General features: G+C 35.0%; 1 protein-coding gene and 1 non-coding gene across 5 annotated transcripts in view; one reads left to right on the top strand and one right to left on the bottom strand.

The window, feature by feature from the left end:
- The window catches only part of FAM126B (family with sequence similarity 126 member B), a 64130-nt gene that overhangs the window by 32813 nt on the left and 13606 nt on the right, over window positions 1-17711 (top strand). For all 4 annotated transcript variants that reach the window (XM_027564171.1, XM_027564156.1, XM_027564179.1 and 1 more), the window contains 5 exons: window positions 3045-3125; window positions 4691-4806; window positions 8420-8515; window positions 11685-11801; window positions 15607-15694. In XM_027564171.1, the coding sequence (XP_027419972.1) occupies window positions 3045-3125; window positions 4691-4806; window positions 8420-8515; window positions 11685-11801; window positions 15607-15694 (498 nt within the window). The remainder of the gene's footprint in view (window positions 1-3044; window positions 3126-4690; window positions 4807-8419; window positions 8516-11684; window positions 11802-15606; window positions 15695-17711) is intronic.
- LOC113881563 lies at window positions 2491-2595 on the bottom strand. The gene has a single exon (XR_003508068.1). It is a non-coding gene; the product is annotated as a U6 spliceosomal RNA (small nuclear RNA).

Genomic DNA, 17711 nt, shown 5'->3' with positions numbered 1-17711 from the left:
CTTGAATCCTAGTATTCTGTGTATTCCCTGTAAACAAACACTTTGCATAATAAAACTATGTTTGTAGATGAGAGGTACCTCAACTAAAGTACCTCACAAAACATTTGAGTCTACAAAAAATATTCTTTTGCACCAGTGCCCATTTCTCTTAAGCATTATCTCTTTAAAAATCATTAAAGAGCATTTCCATCATTGAAATCTGAAGGAAGAAACCTGGCCTTTGAAGTCACTTGTATTTTGTTTAAAAATAGGCCCTGCCACTTGCTGGCTATTTTAAATTTAAGCAAGTTAATTCATACCTTGATTTCAGTTGCCTCATTTGTAAAACAAATAAAACATTGATAGTAGTATTAAAAGTGATTAGAAGTACCCAGTGTGTTGCCTGAGGTGTTTATTGAATGTTTACCACTATTATTATAAGTAGTAGTAGTATTAATAGAAGTGGTCTCATAATTAAAGGTGAGTTGTTTTAATGAAAAGCTGGTGTAGGTATAAAATTACTTTGCTACCTTGCCTGATTTTTCTTTGAAAATAGGAAATTTTGTTTTATCTATCATCATGTCTCTAGTGCTTAGCACAGGCACTTAGTAAATGTTTATTGATGTAAGTTATTTGTATTGTTTGGTATAATAAACTTCAGTGGTGGAACAAATGAAGCAAAAAATTTGGGGATGCCTAACAAGTTCTTGACAGTACTTGTTGGTGCTATGATTTAATTATCTTTTGGTATCTTAAAAATAGTGTACTATTTTAAAAACACTCAATTATGTATCATAAATGTAACCTCGGGTTTCTGTCGTCTTTTAATTCCCTTAATATCTTTGTTCTTTCATCTCTGTGGTTCTCAGTTTTTCTTACCACCCTGGATTTCTTTCGTGTATTCATTTCTCTTTTTTCTTCTTTTCTCACCCCAGCACTTCTCCCTTGCTACAGTAGCCAACACCTTCTCCACAGATATACATGGATAAAAATCAAAAGTATTTGACTTAATTTGAAATTTAGGGATAAAAATTAAAATTTTATCACCTAACTTAAATCAGGCCCATTGATCTTAGTATAGACTTTCTCTGAGACACTGTGGCTCAGATGTGGTAACTAGTTTGACTACAGAGTGGGTAAATGATTTCTCTAGGGATTTTTAAACCACTTTCCTGCCAAAATTAGAGGTATAGCCTTTGTTCACATGCGACTGATACTCTCCTGTGACATGTTAAACTCAGAAACTGGTTCTCAAGGAAAAAAGTTCTTTTGGGTTTGTGTTTTGGTGATGATAGTTGTTTTTTATTGTTGTTTCTTCCTTTTATGCTGTACAACCACTCATCTCTCTGACCACCTTCCTTCTAGGTCTACTAAGGGTAGTCTCTCTCTGGATTTTATGCCAGTCATGTATACTAATATGGTTTTAAAAGAAACAGATTAAAATAAGACAATAGACAAAAGGATTGGTGCAGGAGGGGCATTTCACCCCTCTAATTGCTGGTGTCTGTAGGCAGGTTTTTACTGATAGCTGTAGAAGACTGGAGGTGCCAACGACTGTAGAAATGAATGCCATGACTTTTTCAGTGAAAGATAAAATGCTTTTTAAAAACCACAGGGATGTTTCTGTAGTTCAGTAAAAACTATTAAGTATGAACTTATGATTAATCACTTGGACTAGTACCATATAATTATGTTAATATGTAGCTTATTTCAGGTCATTAATTTATTACTGAATAATTGTAAAATTTTCTTTTAATAAGTGTAGCGGTCTTGGCTAAGACCTTTAATTTTAATCTTTTATATGGGAATTCTATTTTTAGTTTTCTGAGGAACCTCTATACTATTTTCTGTAGTGGCTTTACTAACTTACATTCCCACCAACAGTGTAGAAGGGTTCCATTTTCTCCATACCCTCTCCAGCATTTGTTATTTGTAGACTTTTTAATGATGACCATTCTGACTGGTGTGAGGTAGTACCTCATTGTAGTTTTGATTTGCGTTTCTCTAAAATTAATGATGTTGAGGCTTCCCTGATAGCTCAGTTGGTAAAGAATCCACCTGCAATGCAGGAGACCCTGGTTTGATTCCTGGGTTGTGAAGATCTGCTGGAGAAGGAATAGGCTACCCACTCCAGTATTCTTTGGCTTCCCTTGTGGCTCAGCTGATAAAGAATCTGCCTGCAATGCCGGAGACCTGGGTTCGATCCCTGGGTTGGGAAGATCCCCTGGAGAAGGGAAAGGCTACCTACTCGAGTATTCTGGCCCGAAGAATTCCATGGACTGCAGTCCATGGAGTCGCAAAGAGTCAGATACAACTGAGTGACTTGCACTTTCACTTGCACTTCCAGCATCTTTTCATGTGCCTACTGGCCATCTGTATGTCTTCACTGGAGACATGTCTATTAAGGTCTTCCCTTTTTTCAATTGGGTTGTTTGTTTTTTTGTTCTTGAGTTGTATGAGCTTTTGTATATTTTATCTGTAACATCATTTGCAAATATTTTCTCCTATTCCAAAAATGTGGAACACTTCACAAATTTGCATGTCATCCTAGGGCCAGGGCTATGCTAATCGTCTGTGTTATCTTTCCATTAATCTTTTAAACTCAGCTGCTGCTGCTGCTGCTAAGTCGCTTCAGTAGTGTCTGACTCTGTGCGACCCCATAGACGGCAGCCCACTAGGCTCCTCTGTCCCTGGGATTCTCCAGGCAAGAATACTGGAGTGGGTTGCCACTCACCTAGTTTCTACTAAAAGATGTGATTACTTGTAATCTCCATGGCTGTCCTGCAAATTTATCATGAGGATTTATATGTGTGCCTATTTCATATCTTTACTGTCATGGTATTTTTGATTAACTGTATTATTATATCTCTCAATGTCTCCCAAAGGACTTCAACTACCAAAGTGTACAAATTGGCTAATTGGTTAAAGATACAGAAGGGTAATAATATTTTTATTACCATTTCTAAAAGTCTTCCTCAATTGCCAATTATATATTTGTTAAATTAAGAAAGCAATTATTATTTCTTTTAATAGAGTTGTGTGACTATTTCATTTTCCTACCATAGGAAATTGCTGATAAAGATGGAAACAATAAAGTTCTGTCTTTTACCATCCCTTCCTTATCCAAGCCGTCAATATATCATGAGGTAAGTAAGATTGGAGAGGTAAAATTTTTAAAAATTATCAATATATTGAGCAAAAGTCAGTTTCTTACTAGAGATAAATTATTCCTAACACATCTTTACGGATTTGTTTCTTTAAATGTAGATGTTTGTTATTAGTGATATAAAGCTGAGCTGTTGTCAGGAGAGATAGAAATTAATTATTGGACAGTTTTCCTCTAGTTCTGGTTTATTTTTTATTCTTCTACCAATATCATCGCTGGTCTTTTTTATTATATGAATTTTTAGAAATGTTCCTTTAAATTTTTTAAGTCATCTATATTAATTAGAAATGATCTATGTTAGATTGATTTACTTTTTATTATTTTTTAGGAAAATAACTACTTAGAAGAATATTAACACAGTAATTATTTTATTTCCATTTAAAGTAGTCTGATTGATGCATTCTAGATATTCAATAACCTTACACTTCTGATTTTTCCAGTATTTATTTGGTTGAAGATTGTGAGAACACTGATAATTATGTAGGTAGATGGCTCCTATTGACCTGAACTCCTGCCTGCTCTCTTTAAGGATATATGTCATAAATCAAGCTTCTTGTCTGTTGGCCCTTTAGTGCATTAAGTTGTGAGGAAAGCATTTAAATTAACTAATTCACTAGTAGTCTAAAAATTAGATTCACTTTTCTTAACAGCAAGCAGTATCTAGTTGCTTCATAGCTCAATGCAGCTGTTTATTTTTTAATTAATTCCCCTGGGACTTTGTTTTTCATTAGAATGCCTCTTACTTAACCAAGGCTGATTTTAGCATAGAACATTTCTAAACATTAGATTTTAACAGTGTTCTGTGTATCAAGTTATAAAATAAAATGGAGGATAGTGAGACATTTACAAATTGAAAGACTCTGATGCTGGGAGGGATTGGGGACAGGAGGAGAAGGGGACCACAGAGGATGAGATGGCTGGATGGCATCACTGACTCGATGGACGTGAGTCTGGGTGAACTCTGGGAGTTGGTGATGGACAGGGAGGCCTGGCGTGCTGCGATTCATGGGGTCGCAAAGAGTCGGACACGACTGAGCAACTGAATTGAACTGAACTGTAGAAACATGAAATCAATTATGTCACTGTTAAAGAGACTTTTGATCATAGTATTTATTCTTGTTTGTATTACACAATTATAACTTCCAACACCTTGCTTTCTTAATGTAAGATTAATGAGAGTACCAGCCTCCCTGAAGTTAGACAAACCTCTGGGTTTGAATGTATAGTCCCCAAGAGTGCTCTGAGTTCTGGAAACAAACAAATTAATTATTATTCTTTTAAGCAACTTTTCTTATTCTGTGTCCTAAATATAGATTCATTCCATAATATATCAAAAACCAAAGCAGTGTATTTTTAGTTTTATATATTGTATATATGTTTTAAAAGGAGCTATAGAACATATATAATTGAAAAATTGAAGAGGTTTTGAAAGAAGAAGAAATGGTCTGAAACTGCCTTTTGTTGAAGCAGAATTAAATGTTCTCACGTTACAAATTTTTATTTTATTTTAAAGACACAGTCTCATACTTTACCTTATTTTTATAGCCCTCCACGATTGGATCCATGGCCTTGACAGAAGGGGCATTATGTCAGCATGATCTCATCAGGGTTGTTTACAGTGATCTTCATCCTCAGAGGGAAACATTCACTGCACAAAACCGGTAATAATCAAAACTGTAGATGTTAAAATTGTTAATTTACACTTAATAGTTAGCTATAATTACTTTGGTTCACGTTTGGTATAAGAAGAGACATATTGTTTTCCAGAATTGTGTACCATTTTGCAGTCCCACCAGCAATGTATGATAGTTCCAGTTTCTCAACATCTTTACCTACTTTTTTTTTTTCCATCTTTTTTATTATATCTGTTCTTAGTGAGTATGAAAAATGGTATCTCATTGTGCTGTTGTTTTTGCTATATGTTTTACTTTTTTGTACAGTCAGCTATGTCAGAAATACACACTTTTTTTTCCCCAAGTTAAACATGTATTAGTTCTAGAGTTTATTACAAAAAACTGCAGTCTCTGTCTCCCTGTCCCTTCCACTCTCCTTTCCTAGATGTAACAACTTTTAACCAGTGGTTCTCAACCAGGGCATTTCTGCCTCTTCAGTGAACATTTGTCAGCATCTGGAGACTTGTTTGATTGTCACAACTAAGTGGGAGGGAAGACTGCTACAAGCATCTCAAGTGTAAAAGTCAGGGTGCTGTTCAGCATCCTACCACGCCTGGGCCGGGCCCCACAACAGTCACTTATCTAGGCCAAAATGTCCATAGTGCTGAGGTTGAAAAATCTTGCTGTTAATATTTACCATCTTCGTAGTAATTTACTGCTTTAAAATTTTTTCACTTTGGGGCATTATCTAATAACTTATCTCTATGAAAGATAAAACTTTAGGTTGTTAGCTCTCTCGTCCTTTCTTCTCAGTATAGTTATCTTGTAATTCTGGAGAATTCATTATTTAAATTTCTCATTATTATGAATGATTTTTTTTTTTTTTTTTTGGCCGTGCTGTACAGCATGCAGAATCTTAGTTCCCCAACCAGGGATTTAACCCATGCCCCCTGCATTGGGACTGTGGAGTCTTTAACCACTGGACCACCAGGGAAACCCCTTGAATGAACATTGCTCATCAGAACTGTTCAGAGCTGAGCTTTGTGACTGGTTACTTTTCCTCTCCTGCTTATCTTTTTGTTTTCCTTGAAGTTCATCTTTGACCTTTTGTTTTCTTTGTTTACTATGTGCTTTGTAAATTTAGCCCTGTAAATTTTCTATCGGTTTTCTACATAGCCTTCCAAAACTTTGTTTATACCAGTTATTTTCTCAATTTTATCTTCCTGATAAAGGAGCTCCCAGAGCCTTTTTTGACTTACTGCAATCTGGACTGTGTTTCCCTCTTTGCCTGGTGTATACTTCTTATCTTGGTATTTCCCCTCACTGTTACCCTGGGAATTCCCTTTGTCTTTTTCCTGTGTGGATGGATCCACCGTTTCTTGCACCCTAGATCCTCATTCTTTGTTCCTAGTATTCTGAAATTCCATGTGATATTTCTTGGTGTGGGTTTATTTCCTGTTTGTGCTGAGCAGTACATGGGCCTTTTTGATTTGGAAACTCATGTCCTTCAGACCGGGAACTTTGCTTAATTATTTTTTGTTAATTAGTTTAGCCTCTCCATCTTATCTAGTCTTTTATTATTTGTCCTTTATTTATTTGGTCTTTTATTGTCTTTCTTGTGGAGCTTTTATTTGGAGCTCTGGTTGTGGTACTCTTTCCTCTTCCATTTGCCATATCTTTTTCCTTTGGCTTCACTTTCTATGATATTTCCTCAACTTCATCCACCAGTTCTGTTCCTGAGTTTTTAATTTCTGTCATCATATTTTGTATATCTGGAATAGAATTTGACCACCCTAAGAGGAAAGACTTAAAGATATGGACAAAATGTATCATATTTTGTACATTCTGAATGGTCTTTTAAAATAGTTCATATTTGGATTTTTGTTGTTTTTTATTTTTGAAACAGCATCTCTTTTTTTAGAATATTAATGATACTTTGCTTTATTTAAAGTTATTGTTTTCTCTTTTATGTTTATTATATCCCCCAAATTGTGTTCCCCTGCCCCTGTTTCTTTATTTTGACCTCATTTTCCTATTAATGAAGTTCATCAGATGTCTGATAATCCATTTTTCCATACTTATGTGTAAGAGCAGGGAATTTTTAAAAATGAGAAGCTATGACCATGTTGGTAGGGGCTCATTGAGTATGAACTTCACAATTTCTCACTGGGCCATTCATTTGGTGAACTTCCCAAGTCCATATTTTTAAGTCTTTACTCTTAGGGTGGTCAAATTCTCTAAAGAAAACTCTTCTAGTTTCTTAACCAGAGGGCTGCTAGCATTCTGATGGCCAAGTGGGGAAGGAAAACTTGAGGTATCAGTATCCAGTAAGACCCATTTTACTTAAGTTTTCTATTTTCAGTAACTTCCCATCCTCCCCACTCCAACCCAAACCACACTTGTGCTTGGTGGTTCCCTGGTAGAAACTTCTCTTTTATCCTTTCAGAAAATAAGTCTTCAGTTTCAGAAAATAAATCTTCAGTGAACCTAGCAGCATAGAGAAGGAGAAAGGATCTGAAGATGTGAACTGCTTCTGTGTCATACTTTGAACTCAGTTTTTAACTTTTCATTTTGAAATAATTTCTGACTTAAAAAAAATATTTCAGAAGTAGCACAAAGACTTTCAATATACTCTTCACCACCTATGGCAAGCTTTTTAGAAGTACTGTGTTCCTGGGTCCTGCCCTCAGAGATTCTAATTGGGTCAGTCTGTGTTGAGACATGGAATATATTATTCCAGAATGTCCTTAAATAACTATAATGTGCATTCAGGCTTAGGAGCCACTTTGTTAGTTATTGTACAGATTAAGAAAGCATTCATTTATTCATTCAATAAAAATTAATTGAGCAATAATAATGTTTTAAATACCGTGTCTGACACTAGAGTTAGAGATGAGTAAATTAGGGTCTCTGTCCTAAAGTTGCTTATTACTGAATGGATAAAACAGAGGTAGAGACAGAGAACTGATTTAGTGGGATAAATAGTGTATTAGAGCTATACAGGTGAACAGTTTTTGTTTATTTTAGTTGGGAGAATTAAGAATGTCTTTATGTCTGAAATTAAAATTTGAGCCAGGATTTGAAACCTTTTAGTAGGAGTTTTCCAAGTGAAAAGTGTTGTAGTAAGAAAGGGTAACATCAGTAAAAAAAAAAAAAAAAAAAAAAAGGCAAGGTATTATGAAAGATTATGGCATTATTCATGGAATGATATAAGAAAACTGTTATAATATCATGGTGTATGTGGTAGACAGTGGAGGGAAATAAGGTTGGAGAGGTAGGTTGAGGGTGGATTTTTAAAGGACCTTGTATGCCTTGATGAGTTTGGTCTTTACGATGCAGTCAATAGTAACAGTAGATTAATAGTAACAGTAGATAATAGTCTGTCACTATTGACTTTACTCATCGTAAAGACCTATTCAAGCATGATAGGGGATTTTTGAGGAAGAAAATATAGATGGCAGCAAGTACTCTGACCTTTAATAAGGCAAATGGAAATAGGGAAATTATTGAGGAGGATATTACAATGATCTGATTGAGAAATAATGAAAATCAATATTAAGGCATTGTTGTTATAACCATCCAACAAAGAAATCATTTACTACAATCTGTAAGTAGAAATAATTATTTGTAATCTTTTTCTCCTTGTTTTTGTTTTTTCTAGGTTTGAAGTCCTGAGTTTTCTCATGTTATGTTATAATTCTGCTATCGTGTATATGCCTGCTTCATCTTACCAGTCTCTTTGCCGAATGGGCTCCAGGTAAGCAGAATACTTATCATTATTTCATACATTTTTATTGAGCACATTCTCGCTGGTAGGCACTGTTCTAACCCCTGGTGATACAGCAGTAAACAAAACTCAGGAAACTTATATTCCTATAGGAATTTTCTATCATTCCTCATACATCATGATTTCTTGAAAGTACTTCGGTATTAAAGAAGTACTTTGTAGCTCAGCATCAAGCTAAGCCAAGATGATTTAGGTTCAAGGTGGTTTATTGGTATACTTGATCACTGCCTGGATGCCAGTTTTTATAAGTCACTTCGAGTGTTTTGAATAAATAGTCTTCTGTATAGAGAAAGTAAAGAAATGTGAACTTTTTCCTTTCTGTATCCCACAAATAACTGTCTCTTCTTTGGATAAGATTAGCATCAATTATGTGTATGTCTCATTTATAGTTGTATATTCTAATCGTTACCAAACCAGAATGTCTAATAATATGAATAGACCTGGGCTAAAATTTTTATTTCCGCTATTGAAAAAAAATTAATATAAATTGGTTTGGAGACAGAGGAGGGGAATTTTAATTATAGAAGGAACACTCAGTTTATCCTGCTCAGTTGATTTTTATTTGAGGAAGCACAAATAAAAAGGGTAAGCCTTCTCTACCCCCTGAAAGTTAAATGCTATGTTAGTTTTTCTATTGCTTCATAACAAATTGCTATGAATTTAGTTGCTTAAAATAGCATACATTTATTATTTCAGTTTTCTGTGGGTCAGAAATCTAAGTGTCACTTAGCTGGGGCTTCTGCTTAGGGTATTACAAGCTGCAGTTAAGATGTCCACTGGAGTTGCCATCATATCTGAGGTTCATTTGAGGAATTATACACTTATCTTGGCAGAATTCAGTTCCTATAGTTGTAGGACTAAGGGCTTCAATTTCATATGGACTGTCTGCTGAAGGCCAGTGTCAGTTCCTTGCCATGTGAGCCTCCCAATTTAGGCAGCCTACAGCATGGCAGCTCACTTCTTCAAAGCAGAGGAATAAGAGACGATGCACTACAGTCTTATGTAATATAATCACATAATCATGTACATGTATGCATGAAAATGGTATCACCTTTTCCATGTTACAAGCAAATCACAGGTTCCACCCATGCTCAAGAGGAGGGGATGACACAGGGTGTGAATACCAGGAAGGTATCATGAGGATCAGCCCCACATGCCCCACCCCCAGCCACTACTACAAATGCTTTGCACAGGTTCATACTGGTGTATTACTGAGAGGAAACTGTGGTCCTATTTATAACAAAACTCACTTTTGCTAATTGGAGGTAGGCCAGTCTAAATTAGCTGTTAATTTGATTTATAAATTTGTAGATTATTTTAAAGTGTATTATTTCCACTCGTGTATAAAAACAAGATTAATGACTAACAGAATTCTTGTCTCTAATCTACATGTTGTTTGTTTTTTTTAAACTTTTTATTTTGTATTGGGGTATAGCTGATTAACAGACAATGTGATAGTTTCAGGTGAACAGTGAAGGAGCTCAGCCATACGTATACATGTAACTATTCTAACCTAGATGTTCTTATCAAGAGAGTATATTGTTTAAGCACTTACTGCATATCTACAGATCAATTTATTTATAGATGACTATTTTTGGCTCAATTAAACAAATTGGCTATATCTCTAATTGGTAACATTTAGTATGGCATCTTACAGAGTTCCTTAATAACAAATGATGATCGAGTTTCAGTTCAGTTCTGTTCAGTCGCTCAGTCATGTTTGACTCTTTGCGACCCCATGAATCGCAGCACGCCAGGCCTCCCTGTCCATCACCAACTCCTGGAGTTCACTGAGACTCACGTCCATCGAGTCAGTGATGCCATCCAGCCATCTCATCCTCTGTCGTCCCCTTCTCCTCCTGTCCCCAATCCCTCCCAGCATCAGAGTCTTTTCCAATGAGTCAACTCTTCGCATGAGGTGGCCAAAGTGCTGGAGTTTCAGCTTTAGCATCATTCCTTCCATAGAAATCCCAGGGCTGATCTCCATCCTCAAACTTTTACTCACGTGTCCCCTAATGAATTTTGAAAAACTTTATAGCCTTTATACATTTTTAAGTTAACATTTAAATTTTTTATTCTTTTTTATATGATTTCCAGCATGTAAATATTAACATAATAAAACAAATAATTGTTAATTGCTATTTTTAATGTATATAATGTAAATACACAGTGATCTAATTGATACCATGATACCATCATCCATATATGGAATAAATGAAAAATAGTCTTTCTTTAGTAGTCTTTCTCCTTAAAATGGAATGTGTATTGCACTTTATCCACATAAATTTTATCCTAATATAGTGCTGTTATACTTAAAGGTCTTTTATTGATCAACTAATTATAAACCTCTGCCACAAAGAAAATATGTAAATTAAAAATATAAAAATATTTCCAGAGACCAAAATGCACTAAACACTAAAAAATTTCTTCTGAACTCACCATTGCAGTTATTCTGATAAATTAATTTATTAAAATAATAGAGGTATATAACATCTCTGCTAATTATTAAACATAACTTTTCTGGAAGCATATTTTAATGAGATGGAAAATAGAGGATCGTTTATGACACTTTAAATTTGTTTTGAGAGTTCTGTATCATCCACTAATCCATCCTGATAAAATTTGGGACGTGTGAAAGTTATGCATTTCTTTTGTGAAGAGGGAGAAGGAGAATTATGAAAGAGATACCTATTTGAGAAAAGTTGTTGCTTGAGGGCTTGCCTGGTGGTTCAGATAGTAAAGAATCTACCTATAATTCAGGAGACCCAGGTTTGATCCCTGGGTTAGGAAGATCCCCTGGTGAAGAGAATGGCTACCCACTCAAGTATTCTTGCCTGGAGAATTCCATGAACAGAGGAGCCTGGTGGGCTATATAGTCTGTGGGGTCACAAAGAGCACCTTTCACTTTTTCATTGCTTTTATTGCTATAGTCCACTAGAATGTGTGTTTTGTGAGAGCATAGATTTTTTTTTTATCTTTTTACCTATTTACAACTGTATGCATAGACCCATGATAGTGACTGACACATAACAAGTACTTAAAAAATATTTCAGTAAGTGTTGAATATGTGAACTTATGAACACAAAAATATTTTATTTAATGAATCAGCAAATCACACTTAAATAATGTATTTTCCTAGGGTTTGTGTGAGTGGGTTTCCACGGCAACATGAAAAACAGTGGAAAGAACTCTGTGGTCGAATAGTGTTGGATCCCGAATTTATGGTGCAGCTTCTCACAGGAGTTTATTATGCCATGTAAGTAGATGTACTGTGAAATTGTGTGGATTCTTCCTAGTCTTTTAAAACTTAATATTTCCCTTTTTCCTTATTAGTTTCACAACATGGAATATTTTGTTCCATGATGGACCCATTATCTTATTTTTCTAATATGAATTTCTTTCAGTAGTTTTAAATGAATTATACTTTTTATATCTGCTCTCTCAACAACTTTTTAATATTTGGTACTGTATTGTTAACTATAGTTAGCATGGTGTACATCATATACCCAGGATTTTATCTTATAACTAGAAGTTTGTACCTTTTGAACCAACCCTTTTGTACCCTTTTTGCCAGCCTCTGGCAACCACCAATCTTTCTGTATCTATGAGTTCAGTTACTCTTTTTGTTTTGTTTTGTTTTAGATTCCACATGTATATGAGATTATATAGCACTTGTCTTTGTCTGACTTATTTAATTTAGCATGATGCCCTCAAGATCCATCCATGTTGTCACAAATGGCAGGATTTCCTTTTTTTTTTTGACCATGTGTCATGCGGGAGTTCCCCAACCAGGGATCAAATCCATGCCCCCTGCATTGGAAGTGTGGAGTCTTAAGTCCTAGGATTTCTTCCTTCTTTTAAATGAATAATATTCTATTGTGTGTATGTAATTGTATATATAATATGTGTGTGTATAATAAATATGTATACACACACACCTTATTTTCTTTATCCGTTCATCTGTGTGTTTGTCTAATACATATTTGTTGTTCAGTTGCTCAGTCATGTCTGACTCTTTGCAACTCTGTGAACTGCAGCACGTCAGGCTTCTCTGTTGATAGCTATCTCCCTGAGTTTGCTCAAACTCATGTCCATTGAGTCAGTGATGCCATCCAACCATCTCATCCTCTGTCACCCCCTTCTCCTCTTGCCCTCAATTTTTCCCAGCATCAGGGTCTTTGCCAGTGAGTCAGCTCTTCGCATCAGGTGGCCAGAGTATTGGAGCTTCAGCTTCATAATCAGTCCTTCCAATAAATATTCAGGGTTGATTTCCTTTAGGATTGACTGGTTCTATCTTCTTGCTGTCCAGGGGACTCTGAAGAGCTCTCTGGCACCACAGTTCAAAAGTGTCAATTCTTCAGTGTTTAGTTTTCTTTATGGTCCAACTCTCACATCCATACATGACTATTGGAAAAACCATGGCTTTGACTCTACGGATCTTTGTTAGCAAAGTGATGTCTCTGCTTTTTAATACACTGTTGAGGTTTGTCATAGCTATTCTTCCAAGGAGCAAAGCATCTTCTAATTTTGTGGCTGCAGTCACCATCCACAGTGATTTTGGAGCCCTGGAAAATGAAATCTGACATTGTTTCTACATTGTCCCTATCTATTTGCCATGAAGTGATAGGACCAGATACCCTGATCTTAGTTTTTTGAATGTTGAATTGTAAGCCAGCCTTTTCACTCCCCTCTTTCACTTTCATCAAAAGGCACTTAGTTCCTCGTCATTTTCTGCCATTAAAGTGGTATCATCTGCGTATCTGAGGTTGATATTTCTTCTGGCAATCCTTATACATACTTACATATACATATAGGCCATATTTTTTTTATCCTTTTATCTGTTAATTTACAATTAGATTGTTTCCATGTCTTGGCTACTGTACATAATGCTCCAGTGAACATGGGGGTATAAGATATCTTTTTGAGATAGTGATTAAGTTTCCTTCCAGTGTGTAATAGAAGTGGAATTGCTGGATCATATGGTAGTTCTATTTTTAATTTTTTTAGGAATCTCCATATTGTTTTCCATAGTTGTTCCACCGATTTACATTTCTACCAGTAATGCACAGGGTTCCCTTTTCTGCACATCCTTGTCAACATTTGTTATTTCTTGTCTTTTTGATACTAACCATTCTCACAGATGTGAGATGATACTAATTTGCATTTCCCTAGTGATTAGTGATGTAGAGCCCTTTTTTAGGTACCTGTTGGCCATTTGTGTGTCTTCTTTGGGAAAAAGTCTATTCAATTCTCTGCCTATTTTTAATTGGATTACTTGGTTTTTTGTATTGACCTGTATGGTTTTCTTAATTTCTCTTTCTGATAGTTTGTTACTAGTAGCTTCCCTGATAGTTGGTAAAGAATCAATTGGTAAAGAATCCACCTGCAATGCAGGAGACCCTGGTTCAATTCCTGGGTTGGGAAGATCCGCTGGAGAAGGGACAGGCTACCCACTCCAGTATTCTGGCCTGGAGAATTCCATGGACTATATAGTCCATGGGGTTGCAGTCAAATGTGACTGAGCGACTTGACTTTACTTAGTGGGATGATTTTCTTAATTTCCCTTTCTGATAGTTTGTTGTTAGTGCATAGAAATGCAGTAGATTTTTATATATTGTTTTTATACCTATAACTTTACTAAATTTGTTTATTCTAACAGTTTTTTTGGTATATTCTTTAGAGTTTTCTACAGTTGACTCTTGAACAATGAGTGGGTTTGGGTGCCATTTGCAGAGTTGAAAATCTGAGTATAACTTTATAGTCAGCCTTGCATATCCATGGCTTCAATCAACCACAGATTGTGTATTACAGTAGTTGGTTCTTATTGAAAAGAATTCACATATAAGTGATCTCATGCAGTTCGAATCTATGTTATTCACAGGTAAACTTGTCTTCTGCAAACAGAGACAGTTTTACTTCTTTTATTTTTTATTTGCTTGAACTTCAGCTCTGTGTTGGATAAAAGTGGCAAGAGTGGGCATCCTTGTCTTATTCTTGATCTTAGAGAGATCTTGTTCTTAATCATTTGTCACTGTTAAGTAGTTATTGACTATGAGCTTGTCATATGCAGCCTTTATTATACTGTAGTACGTCTACTCTGTACCCACTTTTTTGAGAGGTTTTTTTAATCATGAATGGGTTTTTAATTTTGTCAAGTGTTTCTTCTACATCTGCTATTATGATGGATTTATCCTTCATTTTGTTAATATGGTGTATCACACACAGTTGATTAAATTGTAGATGTTGAACCATCCTTGCATCCCAAGATAAATCCCACTTGATCGTGGTATGTGATCAGTTGTTGAATATAGTTTGCTAATATTTTGCTGTGGATTTTTGCATTTATGCTATGTTTCTCAGAGGTATATTGGCTTGTAATTTTCTTTTCTTATAGTGTCCTTGTTTGGTTTTTGTATGAGGGGGATGCTGGCCTCATGATATGACTGTGAAAGTGTTCACTATTGGAAGAATTTAAGGATTGATATTATTTCTTTAAATGTGTGGTAGAATTCACTCATGAATCCATCTGGTCCTTATTGGGACCATCTTTTACTTATTGGGAGGTTTTTGATTAATGATTCAATTTCCTGTGGGTACAGTGATGGGTGTGTTCAGATTTTTATTTCTTCATGATTCAGTCTTGGTAGATTGTATGTTTCTAGGAATTCATCCATTTTCTGGATTGTCCAGTTTGTTGACATATAATTATTCATAGCCCTTTCAGTACTTTTAAAATATAACTAGTCATGAAACTGAAGTCTGAATACTGTCACATAGTTCATAACCCAGATTTTCATGAATTCAAATAGATAACCCAGATATCAACACATGATAAAATCCAATTATCTTTAAGAGATATCTGTGAAATATTTTAAATGTTAATATTTAAATTTTTCTTTTTGTTCTTGTAACCAAAATTGGGATAGTTTAGAAATTCATGATGCAAAAATTAATGTGAAAATCTTGTTACAGAACCAAAATAATAGGACTTGGAGCAATAAAAAAGATTGTTATTGAAAATGAGAGATATTTGCTAGAGACTGTAATCTGCTTCTCCATAGGTATAATGGACAATGGGACCTTGGCCAGGAAGTCCTTGATGACATCATCTATAGAGCTCAACTAGAACTCTTTTCTCAACCACTATTGGTAAGTTATTATATTTACTTTTTGTTAAACTTTCCTGTGCCTAAAAAGGGTACTGCTGCTGCTGCTGCTGCTAAGTCGCTTCAGTCATGTCTGACTCTATGCGACCCCATAGACGGCAGCCCACCAGGCTCCCCCGTCCCTGGGATTCTCCAGGCTAGAATACTGGAGTAGGTTTCCATTTCCTTCTCCAGTGCATGAAAGTGAAAAGTGAAAGTGAAGTCACTGAATCGTGTCTGACTCTTAGCGACCCCATGGACTGCAGCGCACCAGGCTCCTCCGTCCATGGGATTTTCCAGGCAAGAGTACTGGAGTGGAGTGCCATTGCCTTTTCCGTAAAAGGGTACTACTGGTATAAAATTCAGTATGTAATGTATGAGGCAGTACTAATCATTGGAGGGGGAAAACAGGTTTATTCCATACCAACAGTTGGAAAGGAAACAAAATTGTTTTAGATCCTCTTATTTTACAACATAGCAAAATAAAGTTCAAATAAATTAAAGAATTAAGTGTCTTGAAATCCTTTAAGAAAAGAAAGAAGAGAGGCTATAAATATTTGCTCAAATTTTTGGAGAAGGAAAGGCTATCTATATTTAAGTGACTGAACACATCACCAAAAAAGGTTGATATTTTTTTTAACTACATAAACATCTAAATTCTAAACCATCAGTTTTTTGTTTTGTTTTGGAGGGGGGAAGGGGGCGTTGTTTTATTTTTTGGCCATGCAGTATGGCATGTGGGATCTTAGTTCCTTGACCAGGTATCAAATCTGTACCCTCTGCTGTGGAAGCGCAAAGTCTTAACCGTTAGACCTATAGGGAAGTCCATAAACCATCAGTTTTCTAAAACCGAAATTAATATGAACTAGTTATCAACAGGCATGACAAAAAAAGCAAGTTAATATTTAGTTTTACATAAAAATTTCATACTCTTCCAAAAATAACTATATCTCCAAAAGGTAAGATGGTCAATAAAAAACTAAATTTGAACGTCCAGTAGTAGGGTGAGGGAGGCATTTTTTATTGTTACCAGTAACAGTATGACATAACTCTGCACATCCTTTTGGTAATGTATATGTGTTTTCTTTGAGCTACTATCCCATCTTTACCAACATTTCCCAAGAAACTACTTAAAAATTTTTTTAATGTATTGTGAACACTAGATCAAGGTTTGTTTTAAATGCAAAGGAATCTGAACTCTAAACATTATTTTACAACAGAGAATCATTAAGTTATTTACTTGATGAAATTATTTATTTGAAAATTAATATTAAGGAAACATGCTAGCTGTGTTAGTAGTAAAGTAGTATATAGCTATTTTTTTTTTAATCTAGACAGGACAAAGGAAACATAACAAATGTTAATAGTTCTCTAGGTGATTCAGCTGGATAGTTTTTATTTCTTTGCAATTTTCTGTATTTTCTAAATTTTTTCTAGTATTTTTAGAGTTGTATATTTTTTTAAATAGTTGTATTTTTAAAATTATTTATGTATTTTTACTTGCAACAATTTAAGAGTATAATTTTTGAGTAATTTTTTCATGTCTTTTTTATAGTTTAAGATAAATATAAATTTATTGAAGTGACATTTATATAATTCTTTCATATTTGAATTTTCTTTTTTCCTCATGTCAGCATCCCTAATTTTACCCTAAAGTTTACTGTAAAAAAAAAAAAAAAAAAGATTGCATAGGGAATTCCCTGACAGTATTAGTTAGGGCTCTGCTCTGTCCCTGCCAAGGGCAAAAGTTCCATCCCTGGTTGGGGAACCAGGATCCCACAAGCTGCACAGTGTGACCAAAAACAAAAAACAAGTGGACAAGAAGATAAAAAAATTACACCTTGATAATAACACCTTGCATTTGCAAGACTCTTTAAATTTATAATTTCATCCCTGTCTTATAAATTAAGTAGAAGTGGCATTTCCAAGGTAATATAGGTAAAGAGATTCATAATCTATAGTTCTAGAATAATCCTTTATTGCTATGGGTCTCCAAGGGACCCAGGAAATGACATTCCTTT

This window comes from Bos indicus x Bos taurus, chromosome 2, assembly GCF_003369695.1.
Source record: "Bos indicus x Bos taurus breed Angus x Brahman F1 hybrid chromosome 2, Bos_hybrid_MaternalHap_v2.0, whole genome shotgun sequence".
Taxonomy (NCBI): Eukaryota; Metazoa; Chordata; class Mammalia; order Artiodactyla; family Bovidae; genus Bos; species Bos indicus x Bos taurus.
This window is presented reverse-complemented; position numbering and strand designations above follow the sequence as displayed.